The 24,013-nt window shown below is 44.8% G+C and overlaps 1 protein-coding gene and 1 pseudogene across 1 annotated transcript; both read left to right on the plus strand.

Moving 5' to 3' along the window:
• Positions 1-744: 744 nt before the first annotated feature.
• Positions 745-5,099, plus strand: LOC117538700 (spatacsin-like; the record flags this gene model as incomplete). Its single annotated transcript, XM_034204592.1, has 5 exons — positions 745-913; positions 1,232-1,308; positions 1,666-1,821; positions 3,908-4,059; positions 4,524-5,099. Coding segments are annotated over 5 exons (726 nt in total), but the record flags the coding sequence as incomplete, so codon positions are not given.
• Positions 5,100-7,079: 1,980 nt separating this feature from the next.
• Positions 7,080-22,093, plus strand: LOC117538698 (annotated as a pseudogene).
• The last annotated feature ends 1,920 nt before the right edge of the window (positions 22,094-24,013 follow it).

The following is a 24,013-nucleotide window of genomic DNA, read 5'->3' on the forward strand; positions in this document are numbered from 1 at the left end:
TGACTCTTTAAAGTAGAGACACTACATACTGATATACACCTGAAATCAGCAGGAGAGGACTCTTTAAAGTAGGACACTACATACTGATATACACTTGAACATAGCAGGAGAGGACTCTTTAAAGTAGAGACACTACATACTGATATACACCTGAACATCAGCAGGAGAGGACTCTTTAAAGTAGAGACACTACATACGATCTACACGCGAACATCAGCAGGAGAGGACTCTTTAAAGTAGAGGACACTACATACTGATATACACTGAAACATCAGCAGGAGAGGACTCTTTAAAGTAGAGACACTACATATGATATACACCTGAACATCAGCAGGAGAGGACTCTTAAAGTAGAGACACTACATACTGATATACTGAACATCAGCAGGAGAGGACTCTTTAAAGTAGAGACACTACATACTGATATACACCTGAACATCAGCATGGGAGGACTCTTTAAAGTAGAGACACTACATACTGATATACACCTGAACATCAGCAGGAGAGGACTCTTTAAAGTAGAGACACTACATACTGATATACACCTGAACATCAGCAGGAGAGGACTCTTTAAAGTAGAGACATTACATACTGATATACACCTGAACATCAGCAGGAGAGAACTCTTTAAAGTAGAGACACTACATACTGATATACACCTGAACATCAGCAGGAGAGGACTCTTTAAAGTAGAGACACTACATACTGATATAGGACTCTTTAACTGATCCTTGTGTTTCTGCAGAGCTCCAGCCTGAAGACGGCTCTGCTGGATTATCTGAAGCGATGCCTCCCTGCTGACAGCGAGAAACACAACATGGTGGCGCTGTGCTTCAGCATGAGGAGGGAGATCGGAGAGAACCACGAGATGGCAGCCCGCACGCAGCTGAAGATCATCGAGTCCCAGCCTTGGGGTGAGACAAAAACTAACCAAAAATATCCAAATACTCAACAAAAAGACAGAGACATCAAGTCGTCTCAGCGGAGGAGTCAAAATGGGGACATTAGTGGTATTTCTTCTGGAAAACATGCACATTTGCAAACCTACAGTTAATTTGATTACTGTATGTTAGCTTTAAGCCTGTTAGCTGGCCTGCTGGGTAACATCCACACTGCGGTAGTTCAGACACAGGATTTCTCTTCAACTTGTAAAACTGGAGCAACAATAAACATTCAGAGTGTTTGTCTATATGTGAAACACAGTGAAGTCATGCTGCTGTTTTTATTTCCAGTGGTGACTCCTGAGCTGAAGAGTTCTCTGGTCAAGGTGCTGGGCCTGCTGAAGGACGCTGCAGAGAGCTTCTCCAAGGTACACCCCCCCCCCACAGAGCACCGGGACTCTTCATTACATTTGTATAGCGCCTTTCAAGGGACCCAATGCCGCTTTACAAACAAACAAACAAGAGGGGCAAATAATAAAGTACAAATTAAAGAACTAGCAGTAGGAGTGGAAGCAGGGGGCTGTGACGGGTTAGGGGTCAAAGGCCATGAAGGACAGGTGAGTTTTTAATGAAGACTTGAAGATGTCCAGGGAAGCAGCGTTGCAGAAAATAAGCAATCCACTGCATTGAAGGTTAACTTCTCTCCTTGTGTGTGTGTGTGTGTGTGTGTGTGTGTGTGTGTGTGTGTGTGTGTGTGTGTGTGTGTGTGTGTGTGTGTGTTTCAGGACTCGTGTGTGCGCCAGGCGACTCGCTGCGTGCGGACAGCGAAGCTTGTGGCTCTGCAGCTTCACTTCCTGAAGCAGGACTCAGACCTGCAGCTCGTCAACCTGCAGCCGCCGGAGCTGCTGAGCGCCGTCACTGTGCTGCCGAGCTGCTACCAGGTTGTGTGTGTGTGTGTGTGTGTGTGTGTGTGTGTGTGTGTGTGTGTGTGTGTGTGTGTGTGTGTGTGTGTGTGTGTGTGTGTGTGTGTGTGTGTGTGTGTGTGTGTGATGTGTGTGTGTGTGTGTGTGTGTGTGTGTGTGTGTGTGTGTGTGTGTGTGTGTGTGTGTGGTGTGTGTGTGTGTGTGTGTGTGTGTGTGTGTGTGTGTGTGGTGTGTGTGTGTGTGTGTGTGTGTGTGTGTGTGTGTGTGTGTGTGTGTGTGGTGTGTGTGTGTGGCCTGTTGTAGTTCTACAACAAAAAGAGTCCTGCTGACATGCCTATTCTGCTTTTCGCTTCTCCCTCTCACGTAGTGTGTTCTATAGGTTTTAGTGCATGTAAATGGTCTGCAAAGGCTCAGATCCCTGTGTATCTCTGATGACACTGATGTTTCTCTCTTTGAAACGGATGATTCACTGCTCCGAATCTTCACAGAAATGATGAAATTACGCTTTAAAAATGTACATCAAAGACTCTTTCTAACGTGTGTGGATTACTTAGTGGATTTAAAAAAAATACTCTGGTGAAAGTAGAAGTACTGACTAAACTTCTTTACTCAAGTCAAAGTAAAGAGGCTTTGAAATGTACTTCAGTAAAAAGTACCCATAACTAGCAGCTGCTTTAAAGAGTACCTGACCTCCCTTTATATTAATAGAACAATAATGTCATTGTTATCTAATGAATGTTTCCATGCTGAACAACGGCAACATGACAACGTTTCCATTGGTCCCTCTTCTTTAGAGAAGACCAGGAAATGATGGATACACGGATCGTGTTCAAATCAATAGGCACGCAATGACTCTAAAGAATAATGATCACGCACCAAACACACATTCAGACTAAAGGAACCAGCTGTTTGGAAAATGAGAGAAGTAGAAAGTACAAGTATTTGAGTTCAACATGTGAGAAGTAGAAAGTACAGGTATTTGAGTTCAACATGTAAGAAGTAGAAAGTACAGGTATTTGAGTTCAACATGTAAGAAGTAGAAAGTACAGGTGTTTGAGTTCAACATGTAAGAAGTAGAAAGTACAGGTATTTGGGTTCAACATGTAAGAAGTAGAAAGTACAGGTATTTGAGTTCAACATGTGAGAAGTAGAAAGTACAGGTATTTGTGTTCAACATGTAAGAAGTAGAAAGTACAGGTATTTGAGTTCAACATGTGAGAAGTAGAAAGTACAGGTATTTGGGTTCAACATGTAAGAAGTAGAAAGTACAGGTATTTGGGTTCAACTTGTGAGAAGTAGAAAGTACAGATATTTGGGTTCAACATGTGAGAAGTAGAAAGTACAGGTATTTGAGTTCAACATGTAAGAAGTAGAAAGTACAGGTATTTGAGTTCAACATGTAAGAAGTAGAAAGTACAGGTATTTGGGTTCAACATGTAAGAAGTAGAAAGTACAGGTATTTGAGTTCAACATGTGAGAAGTAGAAAGTACAGGTATTTGAGTTCAACATGTAAGAAGTAGAAAGTACAGGTATTTGTGTTCAACATGTAAGAAGTAGAAAGTACAGGTATTTGAGTTCAACATGTAAGAAGTAGAAAGTACAGGTATTTGTGTTCAACATGTGAGAAGTAGAAAGTACAGGTATTTGTGTTCAACATGTAAGAAGTAGAAAGTACAGGTATTTGAGTTCAACATGTAAGAAGTAGAAAGTACAGGTATTTGTGTTCTACATGTAAGAAGTAGAAAGTACAGGTATTTGGGTTCAACATGTGAGAAGTAGAAAGTACAGGTATTTGAGTTCAACATGTGAGAAGTAGAAAGTACAGGTATTTGAGTTCAACATGTGAGAAGTAGAAAGTACAGGTATTTGAGTTCAACATGTAAGAAGTAGAAAGTACAGGTATTTGAGTTCAACATGTAAGAAGTAGAAAGTACAGGTATTTGGGTTCAACATGTAAGAAGTCAAAGTAAAAAGTCGTCAGAGTGGAGTAAAGTACTGATACCAGACAAATGTACTTAAGTACAGTAACGCAGTATTTGTACTCCTCTACTTCCCACCTCCTGATCCAGCGTCTCTCATTATTCCTGTGTTCTCGTCCCTTAGGTGTTGGTGGTGGCCGAGGCGTACGGCTACAGTCCGGACTGGCCTCACATTTTGTTCCAGAAGGTGATCCTGAGCGGAGACTTTGTTTACCTGGACGACTTCAAACGCCTCCGCCCCCTCACCTCCGCCCTGTTCGAGGACATCTTCAAAAAGTAAGACATCGTAACGCCGTGCTCACAGCAAAGAGTCAAGCAGGGGGACAAGATTCAAGGCTTTTATTATCATTTGTAGAGAGCTACAGTGTATATATGACAACGGAAATCTGAGGTCACCGGCTCCTCCAACAGTGCAACATATATATAGGACATGAAACAGATAAAATAGTGCATGTAAATACAAATAAACTAGAAACAAAGACTGTGACCGGAGGGAGGCTGCATGACGCATCACTGTAAATAATACTCAGTGGACAGAGATAGTTAGTGTTTTTAAAACTGAATAAACAAATGGTAAAGCATACTTTGAAGCAGAGGTGGAGTCCATCAAGAACTCTGTATTACTTTGAGGTACAGTACTTGTAGTTACTAGTTACTTTTACGTTAGAAAAGTTGCTCCAATTTAAAATGAAGTACAAAAAGATAAATAAGTGTGTGTGTGTGTGTGTGTGTGTGTTCAGGCTGGATGGGGCTCCCTGCAGTGTCCCTAATGCTCGCCGCCTGCTCTCTCACTGTGAACACGTGTTCAGCCGCTACAGACTGGCCTACCAACAGAACCTTCTGGACGTCAGCAAGGCTCTGCTGCAGGACACACACTCCTCCGGATACCTGAGGGACCAGCTGGCCAGCTGATCCAATCGCCACCAGAACCACCGGCTGGAATACAGAGAGCTGCAGGGATGTGGTGTTCCTGTGCTGGTCCCTGAAGGCAGCATCTCCCTGCTCCAATGGGATCCCTCCACGTGGTTTTTGGATTATTGCAGAAAATAATCTCTGTGTCAAACAAACTCACACGTTTAGTTCAGGTGTGGGGAATCTACTTACCACTGACCTTATTTCAGACTAACAACCTAAAACACATTCAGAAGACCATTGACTTCCAGACCAGGGGACAGGAAGTGATGCTGACTCATTTCAGGGTTTAGGACTCATTCCTGCACCACTGATGATTCTCTCTTTGAAACGGATGATTCAAAATCTTCACAGAAATGATGAAATTACACTTTAGAAATGTACATTAAAGACTCTTTCTAACATGTGTGGATTACTGTGAAAAGTACAACCATGTAAATGATTAAATAAGAATACAGAAGATAATAATAATAATAGGTAATGCTCAGGTAAGGTACTTCAAAACTGCACAATACTCAAAGAAAATGTACTTTATTTCCAGTAACTCACAGTCTGCTGTTGGGCTCTAAGTGTGTGGGTGTAGTTTTCTGTTTGTCCACTAGATGGTAGTCCAAGCTCTGTTTTCTCCTCAAGTCTTTTCTGTGATTTCCACCTGAGCGATGAACAGAGGTGGAATAAGTACTCAGATCTTGTACTTTAGTAAAAGTACTCAGATCTTGTTCTTGATTAAAAGTACTCAGATCTTGTTCTTGATTAACCCTCTATGGCATGACTTTTTATTTTGGGAGGAAAAAAATGTTTCACCATGTGTTTTAGGAGCTTAGGGGTCCCTGATATTATATCAATTATAAAATGTGACCACCCCTCAACCAGGGGTTGGTTTGTTGCCTCAGGGCAACAATGTGCTACGAGGGTATTGAAACACCAAGGATGTATACAATTCAGAAGAAATAGATATAGGCTTGCAATTTAGAACTAATACACTTTATTGTATTGGGTTACTCTTATTCTGAGTATTTGGTGATGTAGTTCAGCCACCTGGTATTTCCCTCTCCAAATATAATGACCATCAGAGTGAGCATTCTTAACTTATAAGCTATTGTGCCACTTCTCCCCCATTCGGAGTTTGACTGTCTCAGAGAAGAGGTAGGCCTATGTCTAAAGAAATCTCATTTGCAATATAACTGCACCAGATATTTCCATACAACTACTGGTTAGTGTTCAATAGCACCCTAGACAATTCAGTAATGGTATATTTTTTAGGGATTTCTGTTTTTCTGATAAATGAGAGAAAAGTGATGGAGTCCTATGTTCCAATCACCAAAAAGTACAATTTCCGTCTAAACTAAAGCTAAGTCTACAGGACTATAATTCAGTCTTTTCTTAGTTAAATAATTGTCTGACTATTTGGTGATGTAGGACAGCCACCTGGTTCATACCTCAGCAATTCTGAAGAGGAAAAGAGTTGTCATTCTCAAGTTATGGACTTTTTTGTCACCTTTCCCATTCGGCCTGGTCTAATTTGGCTCTTTTACAGTTCTAAAGAACAACCCAAAAAACATTTTTTCCCCCAAAATAAAATTTGACAACAATCAATTTCATTAATGGGAGACCCTAAAGATAAGAAAAATCATTGTTGTCATTTGTTCTACCTTGGGTAGTGGTATCTCGAAAACTAAAGCCTTTTTTGAGGACTTGCTGCTGGACTATAACACTAGAGTACTTAAATACCTCAACACTTAAACTTCAGTGAGGTTTTGAATGCAGGATCTTTACTGGGTTATTTTCACACTGTGGTATTAAAGGTGGGGTAGGTAATTTTGGAGAAACCAGCTCGAGTGCGCTAGAATTTGAAAATACACAGCCGGAAAAAATCTGCCACTTCCTCACAGAGCCCCTCCTCCAACACACACGAACGCGCACATGACCAATGAGGGCACGAGATCAGTTTGTGCACAGATGGAAGGCTGACAGGCAGGTAGGCCATCCAGTTACTTTAGCCAGGCCGGCTCAGATGATTGGTCATGCTTCTTACAGCGCCACGGCTTCCACAGATGACATTTTTGTATGGATTTTTTTGTCAAAGCACTTCAGATATTCATTGCTATCGGGATGTTAAGAGCATTCCTTGGAATATAATAACAAGTGTATCTCGAGCCGGTTTCTCTAACATACATACCCCACCTTTCATATTTGTATTTCAATAACTTTGTTGAGCTTGTTTTGAGCTCTGTTTCTATCTCACTGAACAGAGTCCCTGGATGTGAACTGGTTCAGCTGGTAAGGCTGGTTATAAAACAAAGGGGAGGAGCTGCAGACAGGTGAGGTGTTAAAGTGAAGGAATGAAGTCTGACTGCTAGACACCATTTTACAGCTGGACGGAGCAGGCGGACAACAGGGTGAGTGCTAAGACCAGGATCTGCTTTAAACACATTCATTATTTACTCTGTCAGACTGATAACATAACTTCTTTGTTAAAAACCAGCGTCCTAGAGTCCAATGAGACTTCTGCAAACTATGTTCATTTCCTGTTTGCTGATCCATCAGAGTTACAGAACATGTGACAGCTTTGATGTCTTTAAACCAAGTTTAATACTATGATGATTTGGGTTGAAAAAAGCGTGTTATCGTGTGTGTGTGTGTGTGTGTGTGTGTGTATGTGTGTGTGTGTGTGTGTGTGTGTGTGTGTGTGTGTGTGTGTGTGTGTGTGTGTGTGTGTGTGTGTGTGTGTGTGTGTCAGACTGGAGAAGATGAGTGGTTTAAAAGATGAGGAAGAGGACACACCTTCAGTCTTCAGCCGTCTCTCTCTGAAGAGTGACTGGTTTGAAGACTTCAGAAATGAACCTGGACCCTCAGACACAAAGTAAGAGTTTCTGCTGTAACCTGACCTGAAGAGGATTCAGCTTTTATACAACCTAATATATTAAGGATATTTCAATATGCAATTATAGTATCATTGTATCTGTGGCATTACATGGTTTTAAATGGCACAAATATTGATAAACACTAACTAAAAACTAAATATATCATCCAAAACATGATTCACTACTTGGGCATGTTTATGATATGTGTTATTAATAATAGTGATGAGCTGGTTGTGTTTAGCATTAGCAGATATAACAGAGTTTTATGTGATTACATGTAGAGAAAATGCAAAGACCCAGATCTGTGCCTGGCAACACGAAGGAAGTGAAGATGTGAAATTCATGTCACCTGCGTATTCGTGCAGCGTGACACATTTCATCTTGAGTGTAAAGTTTGTGACGCTCTGCCCATTGGAGAGAATCATGTAGTTCAAGCATCCCTCTCCTCTGTCATCATCCTGTTGGACCTGTCTGCTGCATTCAACACGGTGAATCATCAGATCCTCCTTCGCACTCTCCAAGAACTTGGAGTTTCAGGCTCTGCACTTTCCCTCCTCACCTCATACCTCAAAGACCGTACCTACAGGGTAACTTGGAGAGGGTCCGAGTCCAACCCTTGTCAATTAACTACAGGGGTCCCTCAGGGCTCTGTTCTCGGTCCCCTCCTCTTCTCCTTGTACACAAACTCGCTCGGATCAGTCATTAGCCCGCATGGTTTTTCTTACCACTGCTACGCTGACGACACCCAATTAATTCTGTCCTTCCCCCGCTCAGAGACCCAGGTCGTCGCACGCATCTCTGCTTGTCTAGCTGACATCTCTCAGTGGATGTCTGCTCACCACCTCAAGCTCAACCTTGACAAGACTGAGCTGCTCTTCCTTCCGGGAAAAGATTGTCCCACTCTTGACCTAACAATCAACATCGGCACCTCAGTTGTTTCCCCGACTCAGACTGCAAGGAATCTGGGTGTGACCCTAGATAACAACCTGTCCTTCACTGCAAACATAGCTGTAACAACCCGTTGCTGCAGATACACGCTTTACAACATCAGGAGGATGCGTCCCCAGCTGACACAGAAAGCCACGCAGGTTCTGGTCCAGGCTCTCGTCATCTCACGCCTAGACTACTGCAACTCCCTCCTGGCTGGTCTACCTGCATGTGCCATCCGACCTCTGCAGCTCATCCAGAATGCAGCGGCTCGTCTGGTCTTCAACCTTCCTAAATTCTCCCACACCACTCCGCTCCTCCGCTCCCTTCACTGGCTTCCGGTAACTGCTAGAATCCACTTCAAGACAATGGTACTTGCGTACCATGCTGCGAATGGATCTGGCCCTTCCTACATCCAGGACATGGTTAAACCGTACACCCCAGCGCGTGCACTACGCTCTGCATCAACCAAACGACTCGCTGCACCCTCGCTGCGAAGGGGACCCAAGTTCCCATCAGCAAAAACACGTGGGTTTGCTATCCTGGCTCCAGGATGGTGGAATGAGCTCCCCATTGACATCAGGACAGCAGATAGCTTACACACCTTCCAGACTGAAAACTCATCTCTTTCGACTCCACTTCCAGCGATATAACTATTAACAAAGCACTTATATACTAATAAAGGGCTGGCTTATCGAAAGCCAGTTGAGTAGCACTTGAAATGTTTTAGCTCTATGAAACCTGATGTACTTATATGATTCTGTTTTTCTTCAAGTTTGTATTTTGTTGGTCGAACGCACTTATTGTAAGTCGCTTTGGATAAAAGCGTCAGCTAAATGCAATGTAATGTAATCAGCTCCACTAATGCAAAGTGCTATAAAGGATGTGTTCATCTCCACAGAGGGAACAGGAGAAGTGCTGCCAGTCAGACCAGAACTGTACGAGGTAAGAGGCCGAACTCATGCAGCGTTTCATTCCTCTTCCTGGTTCTTTTGTTTTTGATTAGGTATACTGTTGTAGAGCATATAGACAGTAAGCTGTTTATAAAACATTTAAACTCTGTATTTTTAATGAGAATCTCAGATCATTTTCCTGATTCTCTCATGTTTCCTTCTCTCTCAGCAGATAGTGGTCTGCAGAAGGTTTTAGATGAACATAGGCTCAGTCTGAGGAGGAGATGTGAACGTGTGACTGAAGGAACTGATGAAAGTGAAACCCTCCTCAACAGCATCTTCACTGAGCTCTACATCACACAAGGCCAGAGGGAAGAGGTTAATACCCAACATGAGGTGAGGCAGCTGGAGACAGCTTCCAAGAAGAAGCCCCTCCATGACACTCCAATCAAGTGCCAAGACATCTTTAAAGCCTCACCTGACCAACAGACTCTCATCAGAGCGGTCCTGACCAACGGAGTCGCTGGAGTTGGAAAAAGCTTCTCAGTGCAGAAGTTCACTCTGGACTGGGCCGAGGGTTTGGGAAACCAACATGTCAGTCTGGTGATTCCGCTCTCCTTCAGGGAGCTGAACCTGATCAAAGGTGAGCAGTACAGTTTTCTCAGGCTGCTCCATGTTTTCCATCCGACCTTACAGAAGGTCACAGCAGAGCAGCTGGCTGTCTGCAAAGTGCTGCTCATCTTTGACGGCCTGGATGAAAGCAGACTTTCTCTGGACTTCAGAAACAGTGAGGTTGTGTCTGATGTCTCTCAGCAGTCCTCAGTCAACGTGCTGCTGACAAACCTCATCAGGGTGAAGCTGCTTCCCTCGGCTCTCGTCTGGATAACTTCCAGACCTGCAGCGGCCAATCAGATCCCTCCTGAGTGTGTGGACAGGGTGACAGAAGTACGAGGCTTCACTGACGCCCAGAAGGAGGAGTACTTCAGGAGGAGATCGAGTGATGAAGACCTGTCCAGCAGAATCATCTCTCACATCAAGAGCTCCAGGAGCCTCCACATCATGTGTATGATCCCAGTCTTCTGCTGGATCACTGCTGCAGTTCTGGACCACATGTTGACTACAGACCAGAGAGGAGAGCTGCCCCAGACCCTCACTGACATGTACTCACACTTCCTGCTGGTCCAGACCAAGAGGAAGAAGCAGAAGTATGAAGCGGGACATGAGACGAGTCCACAGCAGCTGACGGAGGCTGACAGGGAGCTTCTTCTGAAGCTGGGGAGGCTGGCGTTTGAACATCTGGAGAAAGGAGACATCATGTTCTACCAAGAAGACCTGCAGCGCTGTGGTCTTGGTGTCACTGAGGCCTTGGTGCACTCAGGAGTTTGCACAGAGATCTTCAAACGAGAGTGTGATCTTCCAGAAAACAGTCTACTGCTTTGTTCATCTGAGCATTCAGGAGTTCCTGGCTGCAGTCTACTTGTTCCACTGTTACACCAACAGAGACACAGCGGTACTGAAGGACTTCCTGCAGGGATAATATAGAAACAGTTATAGCAGTGATCAGGATTACCCATCCCTGGATTTCTTCTTACAGAGCAGCATGGAGAAATCCCTCCAAAGTAAAAATGGCCATCTGGACCTGTTTGTCCGCTTTCTCCACGGCCTCTCTCTGGAGTCCAACCAGAGACTGTTAGGAGGCCTGCTGGGTCGCACAGAGAACCGTCCAGAAATCAACCAGAGAGCCATCAACAACCTGAAGAAAATGAGCAATTATTCCTCTCCTGACAGGAGCATCAACATCTTCCTCTGTCTGACAGAGATGAAGGACCACTCAGTACATCAGGAGATCACAGAGTTCCTGAAGTCAGAGAACAGATCAGAGAAGGAACTCTCTGTGATCCACTGCTCTGCTTTGGCCTACATGCTGCAGATGTCAGAGGAGGTTCTGGATGAGTTGGACCTAAAGAAGTACAACACATCAGAGGAGGGACGACGGAGACTGATTCCAGCTGTGAGGAACTGCAGAAAGGCCAAGTAAGTCCAGATGTGATTCACTTTATAAACTAATGTGGATCAGGAGTTTAATTTCTCAAATAAACACGATAACATTTCTGCCGTTTAAATACTGAGAACAAAATAAACCAACACTGTTCTTCTATTTATTTATAATAATTCAATCAGGAGAGACGTGATGTATGAGTACATGTTTATTATCGGGACACATGATATGCGGGAATAGTGATTGACGTATTACAGCAAGTAACTGTATTGATGTTTTGGCGATTAGGCCCCGGGTTTGCAGGATGATCATTCAGGAGGGAAATAACCGCTCTGATGAACCCCCCGGGGTCTAGACACTGGTGGTGGTGATAGTAGTTTGGTCCGATCTGAAGGGAGAAGGTTTCAGCTTGGCCCTGTATTAGGAGACAGGAGGCGAAGGGGTGGAGGAGGGTTGTGCGTTGACAACTGAAATGACAACTGACAGGGAGGGGAGAGTAGATTTAAAGGGGTTACCAGGTGCGATGAATGGCTAGCCGGGGCGTAACGCCCCTGATCACTTATTGAGATAACGTGTGACACCAGATGATATTGTCTTCCTGATTGAACTTACGCTGAGCTACATTTCAATCAGGAGAGACGTGATGTATGAGTACATGTTTATTATCGGGACACATGATATGCGGGAATAGTGATTGACATATTAGAGCAAGTAACTGTAATGATGTTTTGGCGATTAGGCCCCGGGTTTGCAGGATGATCATTCAGGAGGGAATTAACCGCTCTGATGAACCCCCAAAAGAAGTGAAGTATGAAGTACTGAGCTGTGAACAATTCTTACCTTGCGGCTGGCTGCGGAGATCTATGGATGAAAATGAGAGATTAACATGGGGACGTGATGAGGCGCCGGAATCGCTTCCGGGCTGCGGGGTTAGACATGCGCGGACCCACTGGCCGCAACCTGCACTGCAGGGTTAAACATCATTCGCAGTGTTAAACCTACCGCAGACCATGTCCGCAACCTGCACCCGCAGGGTTAAATTTGACGCGGACCCGTGTCCGCAACCGGCACCCGCAGGGTTAAACGTGACGCGGACCCGTGTCCGCAACCGGCACGCGCAGGGTTAAACGTGACGCGGACCCACGTCCGCAGCCTGCACTTGCAGTGTTAGCGTGCGCGGACCCGGAGTCATAGCCTGACAGTTACGAGAACAGTTGACACGTATACATGCTGACGTGTTGACCACCACCAGTTACAGGCATAATTACCATTTTTAGTGTTTGAGGGACCTTTGGATAGCCAGCGGATGTAGGATGTGAAGGTAGAGTCCGAGTTGTTGCAGGGATGAGGATGAGACGCCTTGAGGTAGCTGCGCCTATCCTGAACGAATGCCCCGAGAATAATTCGGGTGATAAGCCGGATCTAATGAGAACTTGCTTTAAGTAATGATTGAACTGGCGTTGAGTTAAGGGAATATTCCCTGAAATAAGAAATAGTGGTGAGAGAGGATTAATGGAAGGTCTAAGATGCAGGAATTTGATCATGGATTTATAAGGGCAGAACGTGGAATCGTTGCGAGTTGCGATGACGTAGCAAGCGCCTCCGCATTTGGAGTGCTTAATGCTTAAACTAAAATGGCTAGCGTTGAAGGATCAGTCGTTAAGGCAGACGTCTTGATTGGGATTGAACGTTAGGGAAGCTGTGGTAAATTCGCCTGGTCTAAGAAAAGCATAAAATGTCAGCAGGAATACTGCGTCGAGTAGCGCGTCGAATGTAGGGAGAAAATAATCCTTCTCTAAGTTTGGAGAGCATGAGGCGCAGAGTGGAGAGTGTAATGGGTCGTCTACGGTCTAAAGCTGGGGGAAACACAACTTCCGGCGCAGACTGAAAACTCATCTCTTTCGACTCCACTTCGAGCGATAGAATTATTAACAAAGCACTTATATACTAATAAAGGACTGGCTTATCTATAGCCAGTTGAGTAGCACTTGAAATGTTTGGCTCTATGAAACCTGATGTACTTATATGATTCTCTGTTTTCTTCAAGGTTGTGTCTTCCTGGTCGAATGCACTTATTGTAAGTCGCTTTGGATAAAAGCGTCAGCTAAATGTAATGTAATGTAATGGAAACGTTTTTAGAAGACCTCTAAGTATGAGTTTAACTGATTGGTTAGCAAGCAAGCTGGGATCGAAGCAGCGAACGTTAAACTGTACTCCTGCTAAGAGGCCCCGGATGTATTGGGGTTTGAGGTGGCGATCAGTGGCGCAGTAGCACGGAAACACAAAAGAAAGCGAACATTCTCCATGCGAAGTCGTACGTTTTGAGGGTGGAAGCGGCTAAGCCTTTCCTCATAAAATATCTGGCGGACTCTAGGTGCCTAGCTAAGGGGCTCTTGTTTAATGAAGAGAGAGGAGATGCAGGGGAGGAATCCCGACGGGTTGCGGGCTAGCTTCCGGGCAGAGGTTCCGGAATGTCTGAAATTGAAAGCGAGAGAGGGAATCAGCCACTATATTGAGGTGGCCGGGGACGTGACGAGCTGAGATGAGAAAGTTGTGGGTGAGGGAGGACCACGTGATGCTTCTCATGAACGGCATAATGTCACTGCACGAGGAGCGGCCTTTATTGATAATCCCGACCACTGATTGGTTGTCGCAGAGCACCGAGATGCGTTTCCGTAGCCAGAGGTGACCCCACACGTGGCAGGCAACAGCAATCGGATAGATCTCGTGCAGGGCGGAGGATGAGGCATGATTGGGGAATGAGGGAGGCCATGGGCCCGCGAACCACTCTCCCTGAAAGAAACCCCCAAAACCCACGGATGGGGCAGCGTCCGTGAAAAACCTCATTGAATCAGAGGAGTACACGAGGTCGTCGTAAAAGAAGGTGACGCCATTCCAGTGGGCGAGCAGGAGAGACCAGAAGCATAGGTCTGAGCGGCAGGCTTCGTCTAGAAACACGAGGTCGTGGAGGTTTGTTACAGCCGACGCTGCGTCCAGGAGGCAAAGTTGAGGTGCCCGAGGAGGGAGAGCAGCTGTTGTTTGGTGATGGCTTGTTGCTCGCAATAGGATTTAGTGATGTCGCGTATGCGCTGCAGTTTGTCGATGGGGAGAGATGCTTTCATGTCTATGGAGTCGAGTGTGATGCCTAAGAACTCCAAGCTTGTGTCGGGTCCTATGGTTTTCTCTCCGGATAAGGGGACGCCTAGCTCCTGAAAGCAGCATTTGAGTTTTGCCAGGGAAGCTCCTGAGTTATCCCGAGGGGGATCTACGAGTAGAAAATCGTCCAGCAAGTGGAGAACGGAGGGAATCCTGACATTATTCAGCAGGATCCAGCAGAGAGCTTCGGAAAAGGAATTACAAATACAGGGGCTACTTCTGCACCCGAAAGTCAAGCGGACCGCGAAGTGGAATTTAGCTTCCCACTTTATGCCGAACATGTTCCACTGGGACGGATGGATGGGAATGATCTTGAACGCGTCAGTAATGTCTGCCTTGGAGAGCCAGGCTCCTTGCCCCGCGAACTTGATTAGTTTGATTGCGTTATCGACCGAGGCATAATGAAGGGAGAATGGCCCTGGAGGAATGAGGCTGTTAATGCTGCAAAACGGGCCGGAGCGGGGTGCGGACAGATCGAAAATCAGCCTTTTCTTCTCAGAGTATTTACGTGTGGCTACTCCTATTGGACTTGTCCGGAACACTGGGAACGGGGGGTTAGGGAATGCTCCGGTATTGGGACAAAATTAACATGGGATCACTTCGGTCATTGTACGTACTTCGTCTCACTGGAATATTAACGGTCAGATTGAATACAACATCGACCCAATTTCTCCGGTCAATGACGGGAGAGTTTGGAAAGTGACAAAACACTGTTTTCACACATTTAAAAACAATTAAACAATGTTTACCCAGGATTTAGGCACCTTCCCTGGCTTGTAAAATGTGGTGATGCGCCCTGGAGGTATCAGACTATTGAAAACATGTATACCCAGGATTCAATTACTTTTCCTGGCTTGTAAAGTGCTGTGAAGCAGCCTGTTCTCTGGGTGCAGTCTGGGTGCAAGAGCCATGCGCTGCAAGGAGATCTCTGGGTGTGCTCTGGGGCTCTCACAGGCAGCTTCTCTCTGGCTGCTCTCTCCCTGTATTCACAGCACTTTTACCCAACTTTCACACACTTATTCCTGGGTAAGAAAGCCATGTGCATCACCCTGGATCTCTGCTTATGTGCCTGTGAAATGCACATTTGAATTAAACCAGTTTAAGGCAGTTTTAACACTGACATACCCACAATTTAAGCTGCTTTCCTGGGTTACATAGTGCTGTGAAGCAGCCTGTCGTCTGGGTGGGAGAGCGAGGTGCTGGAAGGAGCTCTCTGGGTGTGCTCTCTGGGTCACAGACCGCTGCTGCTATCTCCCTGTATTCACAGCACTGTTCCCCAGCTTTCACACACTTATTCCTGGGTGAGAAAGCCATGTGCATCACCCTGGATCTCTGCCTATGTTCATGTGAAATGCACATTGAAATTAAAACACTTTGAGCTGCTTTCCTGGGTTACATAGTGCTGTGAAGCAGCCTGTCGTCTGGGTGGGAGAGCGAGGTGCTGGAAGGAGCTCTTTGGGTGCGCTCTCTGGGTCACAGCCCGCTGCTGCTCTCTCCCTCTGTTCACATCACTCTTACCCAGCTTTCACACACTTATTCCTGGGTAATTTAGCCATGTGCATCACCCTGGATCTCTGCCTGTGTGCCTGTGAGTGTGGGACCCTGCTTACAGCAGTGAACCTGCTGCCAGCATTACAAACATATTAATCAGGCATTTTAACACTTTTTTCCATGAAAATGATTTTTATTCACTATCATGGGGCTATATAAATCAAATTCCGGGTAATTAGGAGCACAATTGTACCTTTTACTATTTAAATGTATTTGTATTATATATGTGTGGGCTATTAAAGTGACATTTCTGGGTGACTTTGTCAGTTTATGGCCCACAATTCCCGGAGATTCCAGGCCGAATTTGGGAGCTCATAGGCGGCCTGCCATTCGCCCCCACCCGTGGAAAGCAACAAAAAGTAAAGAAAACGGTCAATTATATCTTAAAATAATCAAAAATGAAGTTTAAAAAAATTCTTGAAAAAATGGCTAAGTGCCAACGGAGGAGGGGCTCAAAAAAGCGCAAGTCTTCGGCGGTTCCGGCGGAAGCCCCGGACACATTTTCACTCCCCCGTTGCATTTTACAACGGAGAGGGGATTCGAGACCTCCCTTCCTCCGTCAAAAAAATGCATTCATGTTTTCCAAGCTACCATTGCACGAAATCGGAAACCCGGTTTGAGCACTTAGGAAAAAAACGGCTGTTTCACATCATGGAGGAATGTGTCCGCTACATGAGTGCTTTGGCTCGGATACAATTGTTGCCTGGAGGACACCCAATCATGGTTCTTACCAAACTTTAAGTTTTTGAACTGGTCTCTGGAGGAATGCAAGGGGAGTTGTCAGGGGACTCTACCCGCATATGAGGCACTATTTTCGAATACATTTTATCCATTTTCACCCCTTTTCTATGGTTCTTCCAAAAGTTAACTTAGACTTTTTCTGACACTGGAGGAATGTAAGGGGAGTTGTCAGGGGACTCTACCCGCATATGAGGCACTATTTTCGGATACATTTTGCCCGTTTTCATGGTTCTCCCAAAAGTGAACAGCCTTTTTCCTGATTTCTCACTGATCGAATGGCAAACGCGACCCGCCATCGGAGGGCCTCCGCCGGCCCGGCCTCGTGCCGGTGCACTGGCGGTCAGTTCCTCCGAATTGCGGGTTATTCTCCTCTGACCGCACTGATAAAATGGCAAAAGCGACCCGCCATTGGAGGGCCTTCTCCCCGGTCCACGTGCCGGTGCTCTGGCTGTCGGTTCCTCCGAACTGCGGGTTCGACTCTAATGGCCGGGAGGGTGTGCTGCGTGGGGGTAACCCTGCGTGTCTCTTCCCTCCCGGACCGCCCGATATGAGGCGTGACCGAGACGCACCGTCTGACTCAGGGGTCCCACCACGGGTCCCGCAGCGGGACGGAGGTTCCGGGCTGGAACCTCCCCACCTCCGCCGCGGTGCGCCTGGCAAACACTGTCGTTTCTCGAACCCTCCACTGTTGAATAGCGGCCTTTGTCGGCTGCGGCATTCAGCAATCAGCCTTGCTCCGGACACCGGTTCTCCCGGGGACCAGTGTTTGGTGGCTTCACATGATATAGGGTCGACCCTACTTCATCACAGGCTACCTGGTTGATCCTGCCAGTAGCATATGCTTGTCTCAAAGATTAAGCCATGCAAGTCTAAGTACACACGGCCGGTACAGTGAAACTACGAATGGCTCATTAAATCAGTTATGGTTCCTTTGATCGCTCTAACGTTACTTGGATAACTGTGGCAATTCTATAGCTAATACATGCCAACGAACGCTGACCTTTGGGGATGCGTGCATTTATCAGACCCAAAACCCATGCGGGGTGCTCTCCGGGGCGCCCCGGCCACTTTGGTGACTCTAGATAACCTTGAGCCGATCGCTGGCCCTCGTGGCGGCGACGTCTCATTCGAATGTCTGCCCTATCAACTTTCGATGGTACTTTCTGTGCCTACCATGGTGACCACGGGTAACGGGGAATCAGGGTTCGATTCCGGAGAGGGAGCCTGAGAAACAGCTACCATGATATAGGGTCGACCCTACTTCATCACAGGCTACCTGTTTGATCCTGCGTAACAACCATATATGCTTGTCTGCAAAGAGGGAACTGCCTGGTCCTGCCCTGGTGTTCCTCTACGGCTAGTGTCCAGCCGTCAGCTGTGCTATCAGCAAATGTGACCCTCCATCGGAGGGCCTCCTCCCCGGGTCCACGTGCCGGTGCTTGGCGGTCGGAAGAATAATATTTTACAGAACATGACGGAGCTCAGGGGTCTGCACTTTGACGCTCCTGCGCCGGAGGCTTGAGGAGTTGGAAGCTGCATCTGGAGGTACGTCGGAGCCAGGATCGAGATCCTTCGGAAACGGTTCGTTGTCGGAAGAGTCTGTGTTAGACATTGTGGGGTTTTTTTTCTTTTCTGAGTGTTTTGCAGAGGAGTATTAGTTTACTAACATTGTGCGTTGACACCTGCAATGACCACTGACAGGGAGGGGAGAGCAGATTTAAAGGGGTTAGCAGGTGCGATGAATGGCTAGCCGGGGCGTAACGCCCCTGATCACTTATTGAGATAACGTGTGACACCAGATGATATTGTCTTCCTGATTGAACTTACGCTGAGATACATTAGTTAAACTGAAGCGTTCCTCTCTTCATATTGAGTGATGGAGGCGACATGTCAAACACATGAAGGACTTGAGAGGTTTCTCAGCATGTGATCACACCACACAGCAGGACTTACAGTTATCAGAGAAAGCACTTATTACTTTCTAGTAGTTTCTTTATCATTAAACAGACACGTTTTTATCACAATGTGTTTGAGTTTAAAATCAGATCTATATCATTTCCCACCAATAATAATTATAATTCCTTACATTTATTATAGCGCTTTTCCAGATGCTCAAAGCGCTTTACAAATACACATTACACGTATCATACATGCAATGGTCATGTACTGTGGACAATACCCACAGGAGCAAGTTCAGGTGAAGTGTCTTGCCCAAGGACACAACGGCTTTACAGACGCAGCAGCGGCGGGTTTCACCCCTTGATCTGATGATCATTGCACAGCGCAATGCGCCACACCGTCCATCTTCACGCCTCGAAGTCATTGAGGCGCTTTTACAAGTACACATTAGTATCATACATGTACTGTGGACAATACCCACAGGAGCAAATCCGGGTGAAGTGTCTTGCCCAAGGACACAACGGCCTGACGCAGTGGCGGCAGGAGCGGGTTTCGAACTGGAGTTCCCCAGCACCCCCCTTGATCTGATGATCAGATGCACAGACCACTGCGTCAACCGTCCCGATAATAACAGAGTTATGTCTTAATGCTGATATACTGGGAACATCTGATGGTATTCAATTGAAAATATTGAAACTTTATTGGTTTGTTAATTGTGTTTGTGAGCGCAATACATGTTCAGATGCTCAGAGAAGCCAAAACATCTTTCATCCATCATTCACATCCAAATATTAATTAACATTTGAATATGTACATCTCTAATATTGTGATTTATTTAATTTCTGTTTCTTTTGGTAACAGTCACTGACAGCAGGAGCACAGACATGTGATGAGATCACACTGACAACACATTATACTCTATTATCATTTATTATATTAAATGGACTAACAGCAAATGTCAATCAGAACATATGTCAAATCTTGCTTGCTTGAGGTTAATATAATGTTTCCTCTTTTTAACACATGTTGTAATGTATGTGTTATTATAGACTTACTGGCTGTAGACTCTCAGAGACTCACTGTAAAGTCGTGGTCTCAGCTCTGAAGTCTGACCCCTCCCATCTGAGAGATCTGGACCTGAGTAACAACCGTCTGAAGGATTCAGGAGTGGAGCTGCTGAGTTCTGGACTAAAGAGTCCAAACTGCAGACTGAAGTCTCTCAGGTCAGTTCACTGACTGCAGTTCATATTGATCTGTTTGTGTTTATGATTTTCTGAATTTGAACAAATTCAATGTTATTGTTATTTGTTCCACTGTTTGCTAATGACTGAATATTGATCAGAGTAACAGAGAGAAGGTGAATGTGTGAGGGAGAGTGTTTGAGCTTCCACAGACTCACTCTGTGCTCCATGAGTCAGTGGAGATGCTGTCAGTACTGATGAGCTGTGAGGGAGATGAAGGAGTTGTTAAACATCTGATCAAAGTTAAAGTTCCAGATTATCAATGGATTGTTTCTACACAGGGTTTGAGTTATTTGGGAGCCAATGGGAGCTGAGCTCCCACGGACGCAGTGAAATCATACATCTGTGGGGGTCGCTAATACATTACCAACAACCATTATTTTAATCACAAATAATTCATGTGTCAATGAAATGAGTATTATTTATGTTAACGAGGTAAATAAGCTAAAACAAAAATACTTTTTCCAAAAGAACTATGCATTCTATTGAATGACAATATGCCTGCATCTGCACCTCCAAGGTGCGCAATACATTATTACGCAATCTATGCCTGTGAGCGTGCTGCACGAGCAGAGATGATGTGTTATGTATGTAAACATAATATGTGGATGTGGAGGTGGTGAACAGCTACAAGTTCCTGGGAGTGCACTTAAACAATAAACTGGACTGGACAGACAACAATGATGCTCTCTTCAGGAAGGGACAGAGTAAGCTGTTCTTCCTGAGGAGGCTCAGGTCATTCAACGTGTGCACGAGGCTGCTGCAGATGTTCTACCAGTCTGTGGTGGCCAGTGTGCTCTTCTTTGCCGTGGTGTGCTGGGGTGGAAACACAAACACTAGGGACACTGGCAGGCTGAACAGGCTCGTGAGGAAGGCTAGCTCTGTAGTGGGAGTACAACTAGACAATCTGGAGGAGGTGGCAGAGGGGAGGACAAGGAGGAAGCTCGACAGCATCCTAGAGAACCCCTCCCACCCACTCCACGCAGAGCTAGTGAAGATGAGGAGTACATTCAGCCACAGACTCATCCCTCAACAACAACGCACCAAGCGCCTCGGACAGTCCTTTGTGCCTGTCGCCATCAGGCTGCACAATAAGGGGTTGAATATGAAAAATAAATAAAATAAAATCACTGGTCATAAATATACACTGTTTCCACAACCCATGTTAACTTGTCACTTTAACTTATTCCGCACTTTATAACTTAGATGATGACCAAATATGTGACAGTTATTTTATTCTTATTTTTATTCATCTCCTATTTTCATAGTCTTAATGATAATGATATTATTATTATCATTATTATTTTTTCCTTGATTTTATGTTATTTATTAATTATTTTAGATTTTATTGATCTGTGTGAATCTTTGCTGTACTGTTTTTTTCACACTTACCCTGTTGCTACAACTGAATTTCCCCTCGGGGATTAATAAAGGTTCATCTTATCTTATCTTATGTAGTAGAACCTATTCATATTTAAGTTTGTAGCAAGTAGAGGGCTGTGGCTGTGGCTGTGTGTGTGTGTGTTTTTTAAAGACCCCCATCGAGCTCAGTTTATAACTCAAACCCTGTTTCTACATCATCTCTGACATTAAAACCCTGTTTAACTCTGAACAGATTATTAAACCTGGAGTTATTTCAAACAGGAACTTTGTTTTCTAAAGTTACATCATGTTTTCTTTATTCAGACTGAGGTACTGCAGGTTGTCAGAGATCAGCTGTTCTGCTCTGGCCTCAGCTCTGAGGTCCAACATCCATCTGAGAGATCTGGACCTGAGTAACAACAAGCTGCAGGATTCAGGAGTGGAGCAGCTGAGAGATCTTCTGGAGAGTCCAGACTGCAGACTGGAGACTCTCAGGTCAGTAAGGGGTCTCTGCTGGTTCAGCAGTATTGTATTAAACTCAGGGAGGTGTTTCTCTCACTGGGGAATCACAACAGATCAGTGATGTTACCCACTGACTGCAGGCTCTTCCATTCTTCCATCAACTATAGAAGGCCAGCTGGAAATGCAAAGCCACACTTTAGTAATCAACTCTCTAATGGCGCATTTCCACTGCAGGGCCTCGCACGGCTTAGTACGGTATAGATAGGCCTTGGTAGGCCAGGCTCACTTTATGCTGCGTTTCCATTACAGTTTAGTAGCTGGGGCAGTAACTATAGTAACGCAGTGTACAGATGAAGCACTCCAGATCAGACTCAGGTGGGTGTGTCCCAGTCAAAAGCCCAGCGGATGCCAGCGGCTGGGGGTGTTGCCAAATTGCTAGAGGGCGTTGCCCAATTTCCCCATTTGTTCAATTACAGGATTTAACCATGAGATGGCTCTTCATTCACAAAATACACAAAGACAACTGTTTGCAATGTTTGCAGCTCTGCAGTTGTGTTTGCTGAATACTGTAGCATTTAATCACTTATTTGTTACTGTATGGTTTTCACAAGCTACTATATTGAAAAAACATCAATATTTTAGATCAAATAAAGTATATAGTTTGCTTTATGCAGTATATTTCTTGTAATATTGTTGGGGTGTTTTTACACAGTACAGTAGATTGAAGTAAATCAACTTATACATTAAGATAAGATAAAAATGGACCTTTATTAATCCCGTGGGGAAATTCAGTAGTTCAAACAGCAACAGGGTGAGAGTGAAAAACAGGACAGCACAGATTCACACAGATTAATAAAATCAAAAATAAGATGAGTGATAAAAATAATAATAATGAGAAACTATGAAATAAGAAATGAATAAAACTAAAATATAATTATCATATATTATAATGTATTGTATTATTAAGTAATATCATACATTAACCCCATTATAGCAGATGCCACATTGAATGGATGAACACATTTATGCATCAATAATTACAACAGAGTATTTCTAAATACAAGTTGTAAAAATACTTATATGTATTTAATATTAACCCTTTGGAGTCAACCGTCACGCCGGCGTGATCACATGACCTGTGCCGCATAATAACAACAGTCCGGACAACATTGCCGTGTGTTTCTGTCGAAAGTACTGGCTTGAAACTATATCCCAGTCTTTGTTTCATGCAAAAAGACCCAGTAAACACGGAGAGACGATGATATAAAGTTAATACATTTCAAAAGTATGAAAAATGGAAGCACATATTTGAATATATTCGCCGCATTTGATCATTTTACGAAACGGAAAATACTGGAAACTGTAGATCCTGGGGGGTATACTACGAAGCAGGATTTTCGCTTAGCCGGCTAAATTCAGGAAAAACTCCGGCTTTCCGGTCCTACGAAGCTGGTTCTCTTTTTAGCAGGCTGGATCTCCATGGTAACTGATGCTGAGCGGCTAACCTGGTCGGGAGCAGGTTAGGTTGCAGGCTAAGAGCTCAACTCAGTGAAAGCACTGCCTGCTGACCAATCAGAGCTCAGTGTGCAGAGTTTAAAGCGATCAAGTCATATTACAGGAGAAAGGAAATACAGAAAAGCTGCCGTTGCAGGAAAGACGGCCGGCAAAAATCACCGACTGTGTGAACGTGAACATTAATAGAATATCACCTCCATTTTCAGAGCAATCTGACTATTATAACATTAGCGTTAAGAAAGCTTACTTAAATATCTGCCACAACATAAGTAACCGGATCAGAGTAACATTAAGTACAGTCCGCGGCATATCACTTCATAATGTATCATATTTTCTTATCTGAGTCAGCTGAGCCGTATCTGGCCGTGCAACACTCACAGTGTCACATGCAGAAGTATTATTTTAAGCAACACATTAAGTTGACGAAACACTCGAGACAAATGTAATGAAAGTCAGATGGTGTCTTAGACGGGCAGTGATATCATAAACCTGTTAATGTACGCATTCAAACACTTTTTCTTTTGCCAGCTGTATTCACCTTGCAGGTGCAGCTCTGTGGCTTTAATCCTGGATCAAGTGTTTAAGTCATGGATGTTTAAAGTTTAACTTCTTCATTTTTGACTAGTATTAAAGTTCACTTTTCATTCAGGAAGTATGACGCTGCGCTGTCAGTACGCTTCTCCATGTTTCTGATTGGTCGAATGCTCC

This window comes from Gymnodraco acuticeps, unplaced genomic scaffold (assembly GCF_902827175.1).
Source record: "Gymnodraco acuticeps unplaced genomic scaffold, fGymAcu1.1, whole genome shotgun sequence".
Lineage (NCBI taxonomy): Eukaryota > Metazoa > Chordata > Actinopteri > Perciformes > Bathydraconidae > Gymnodraco > Gymnodraco acuticeps.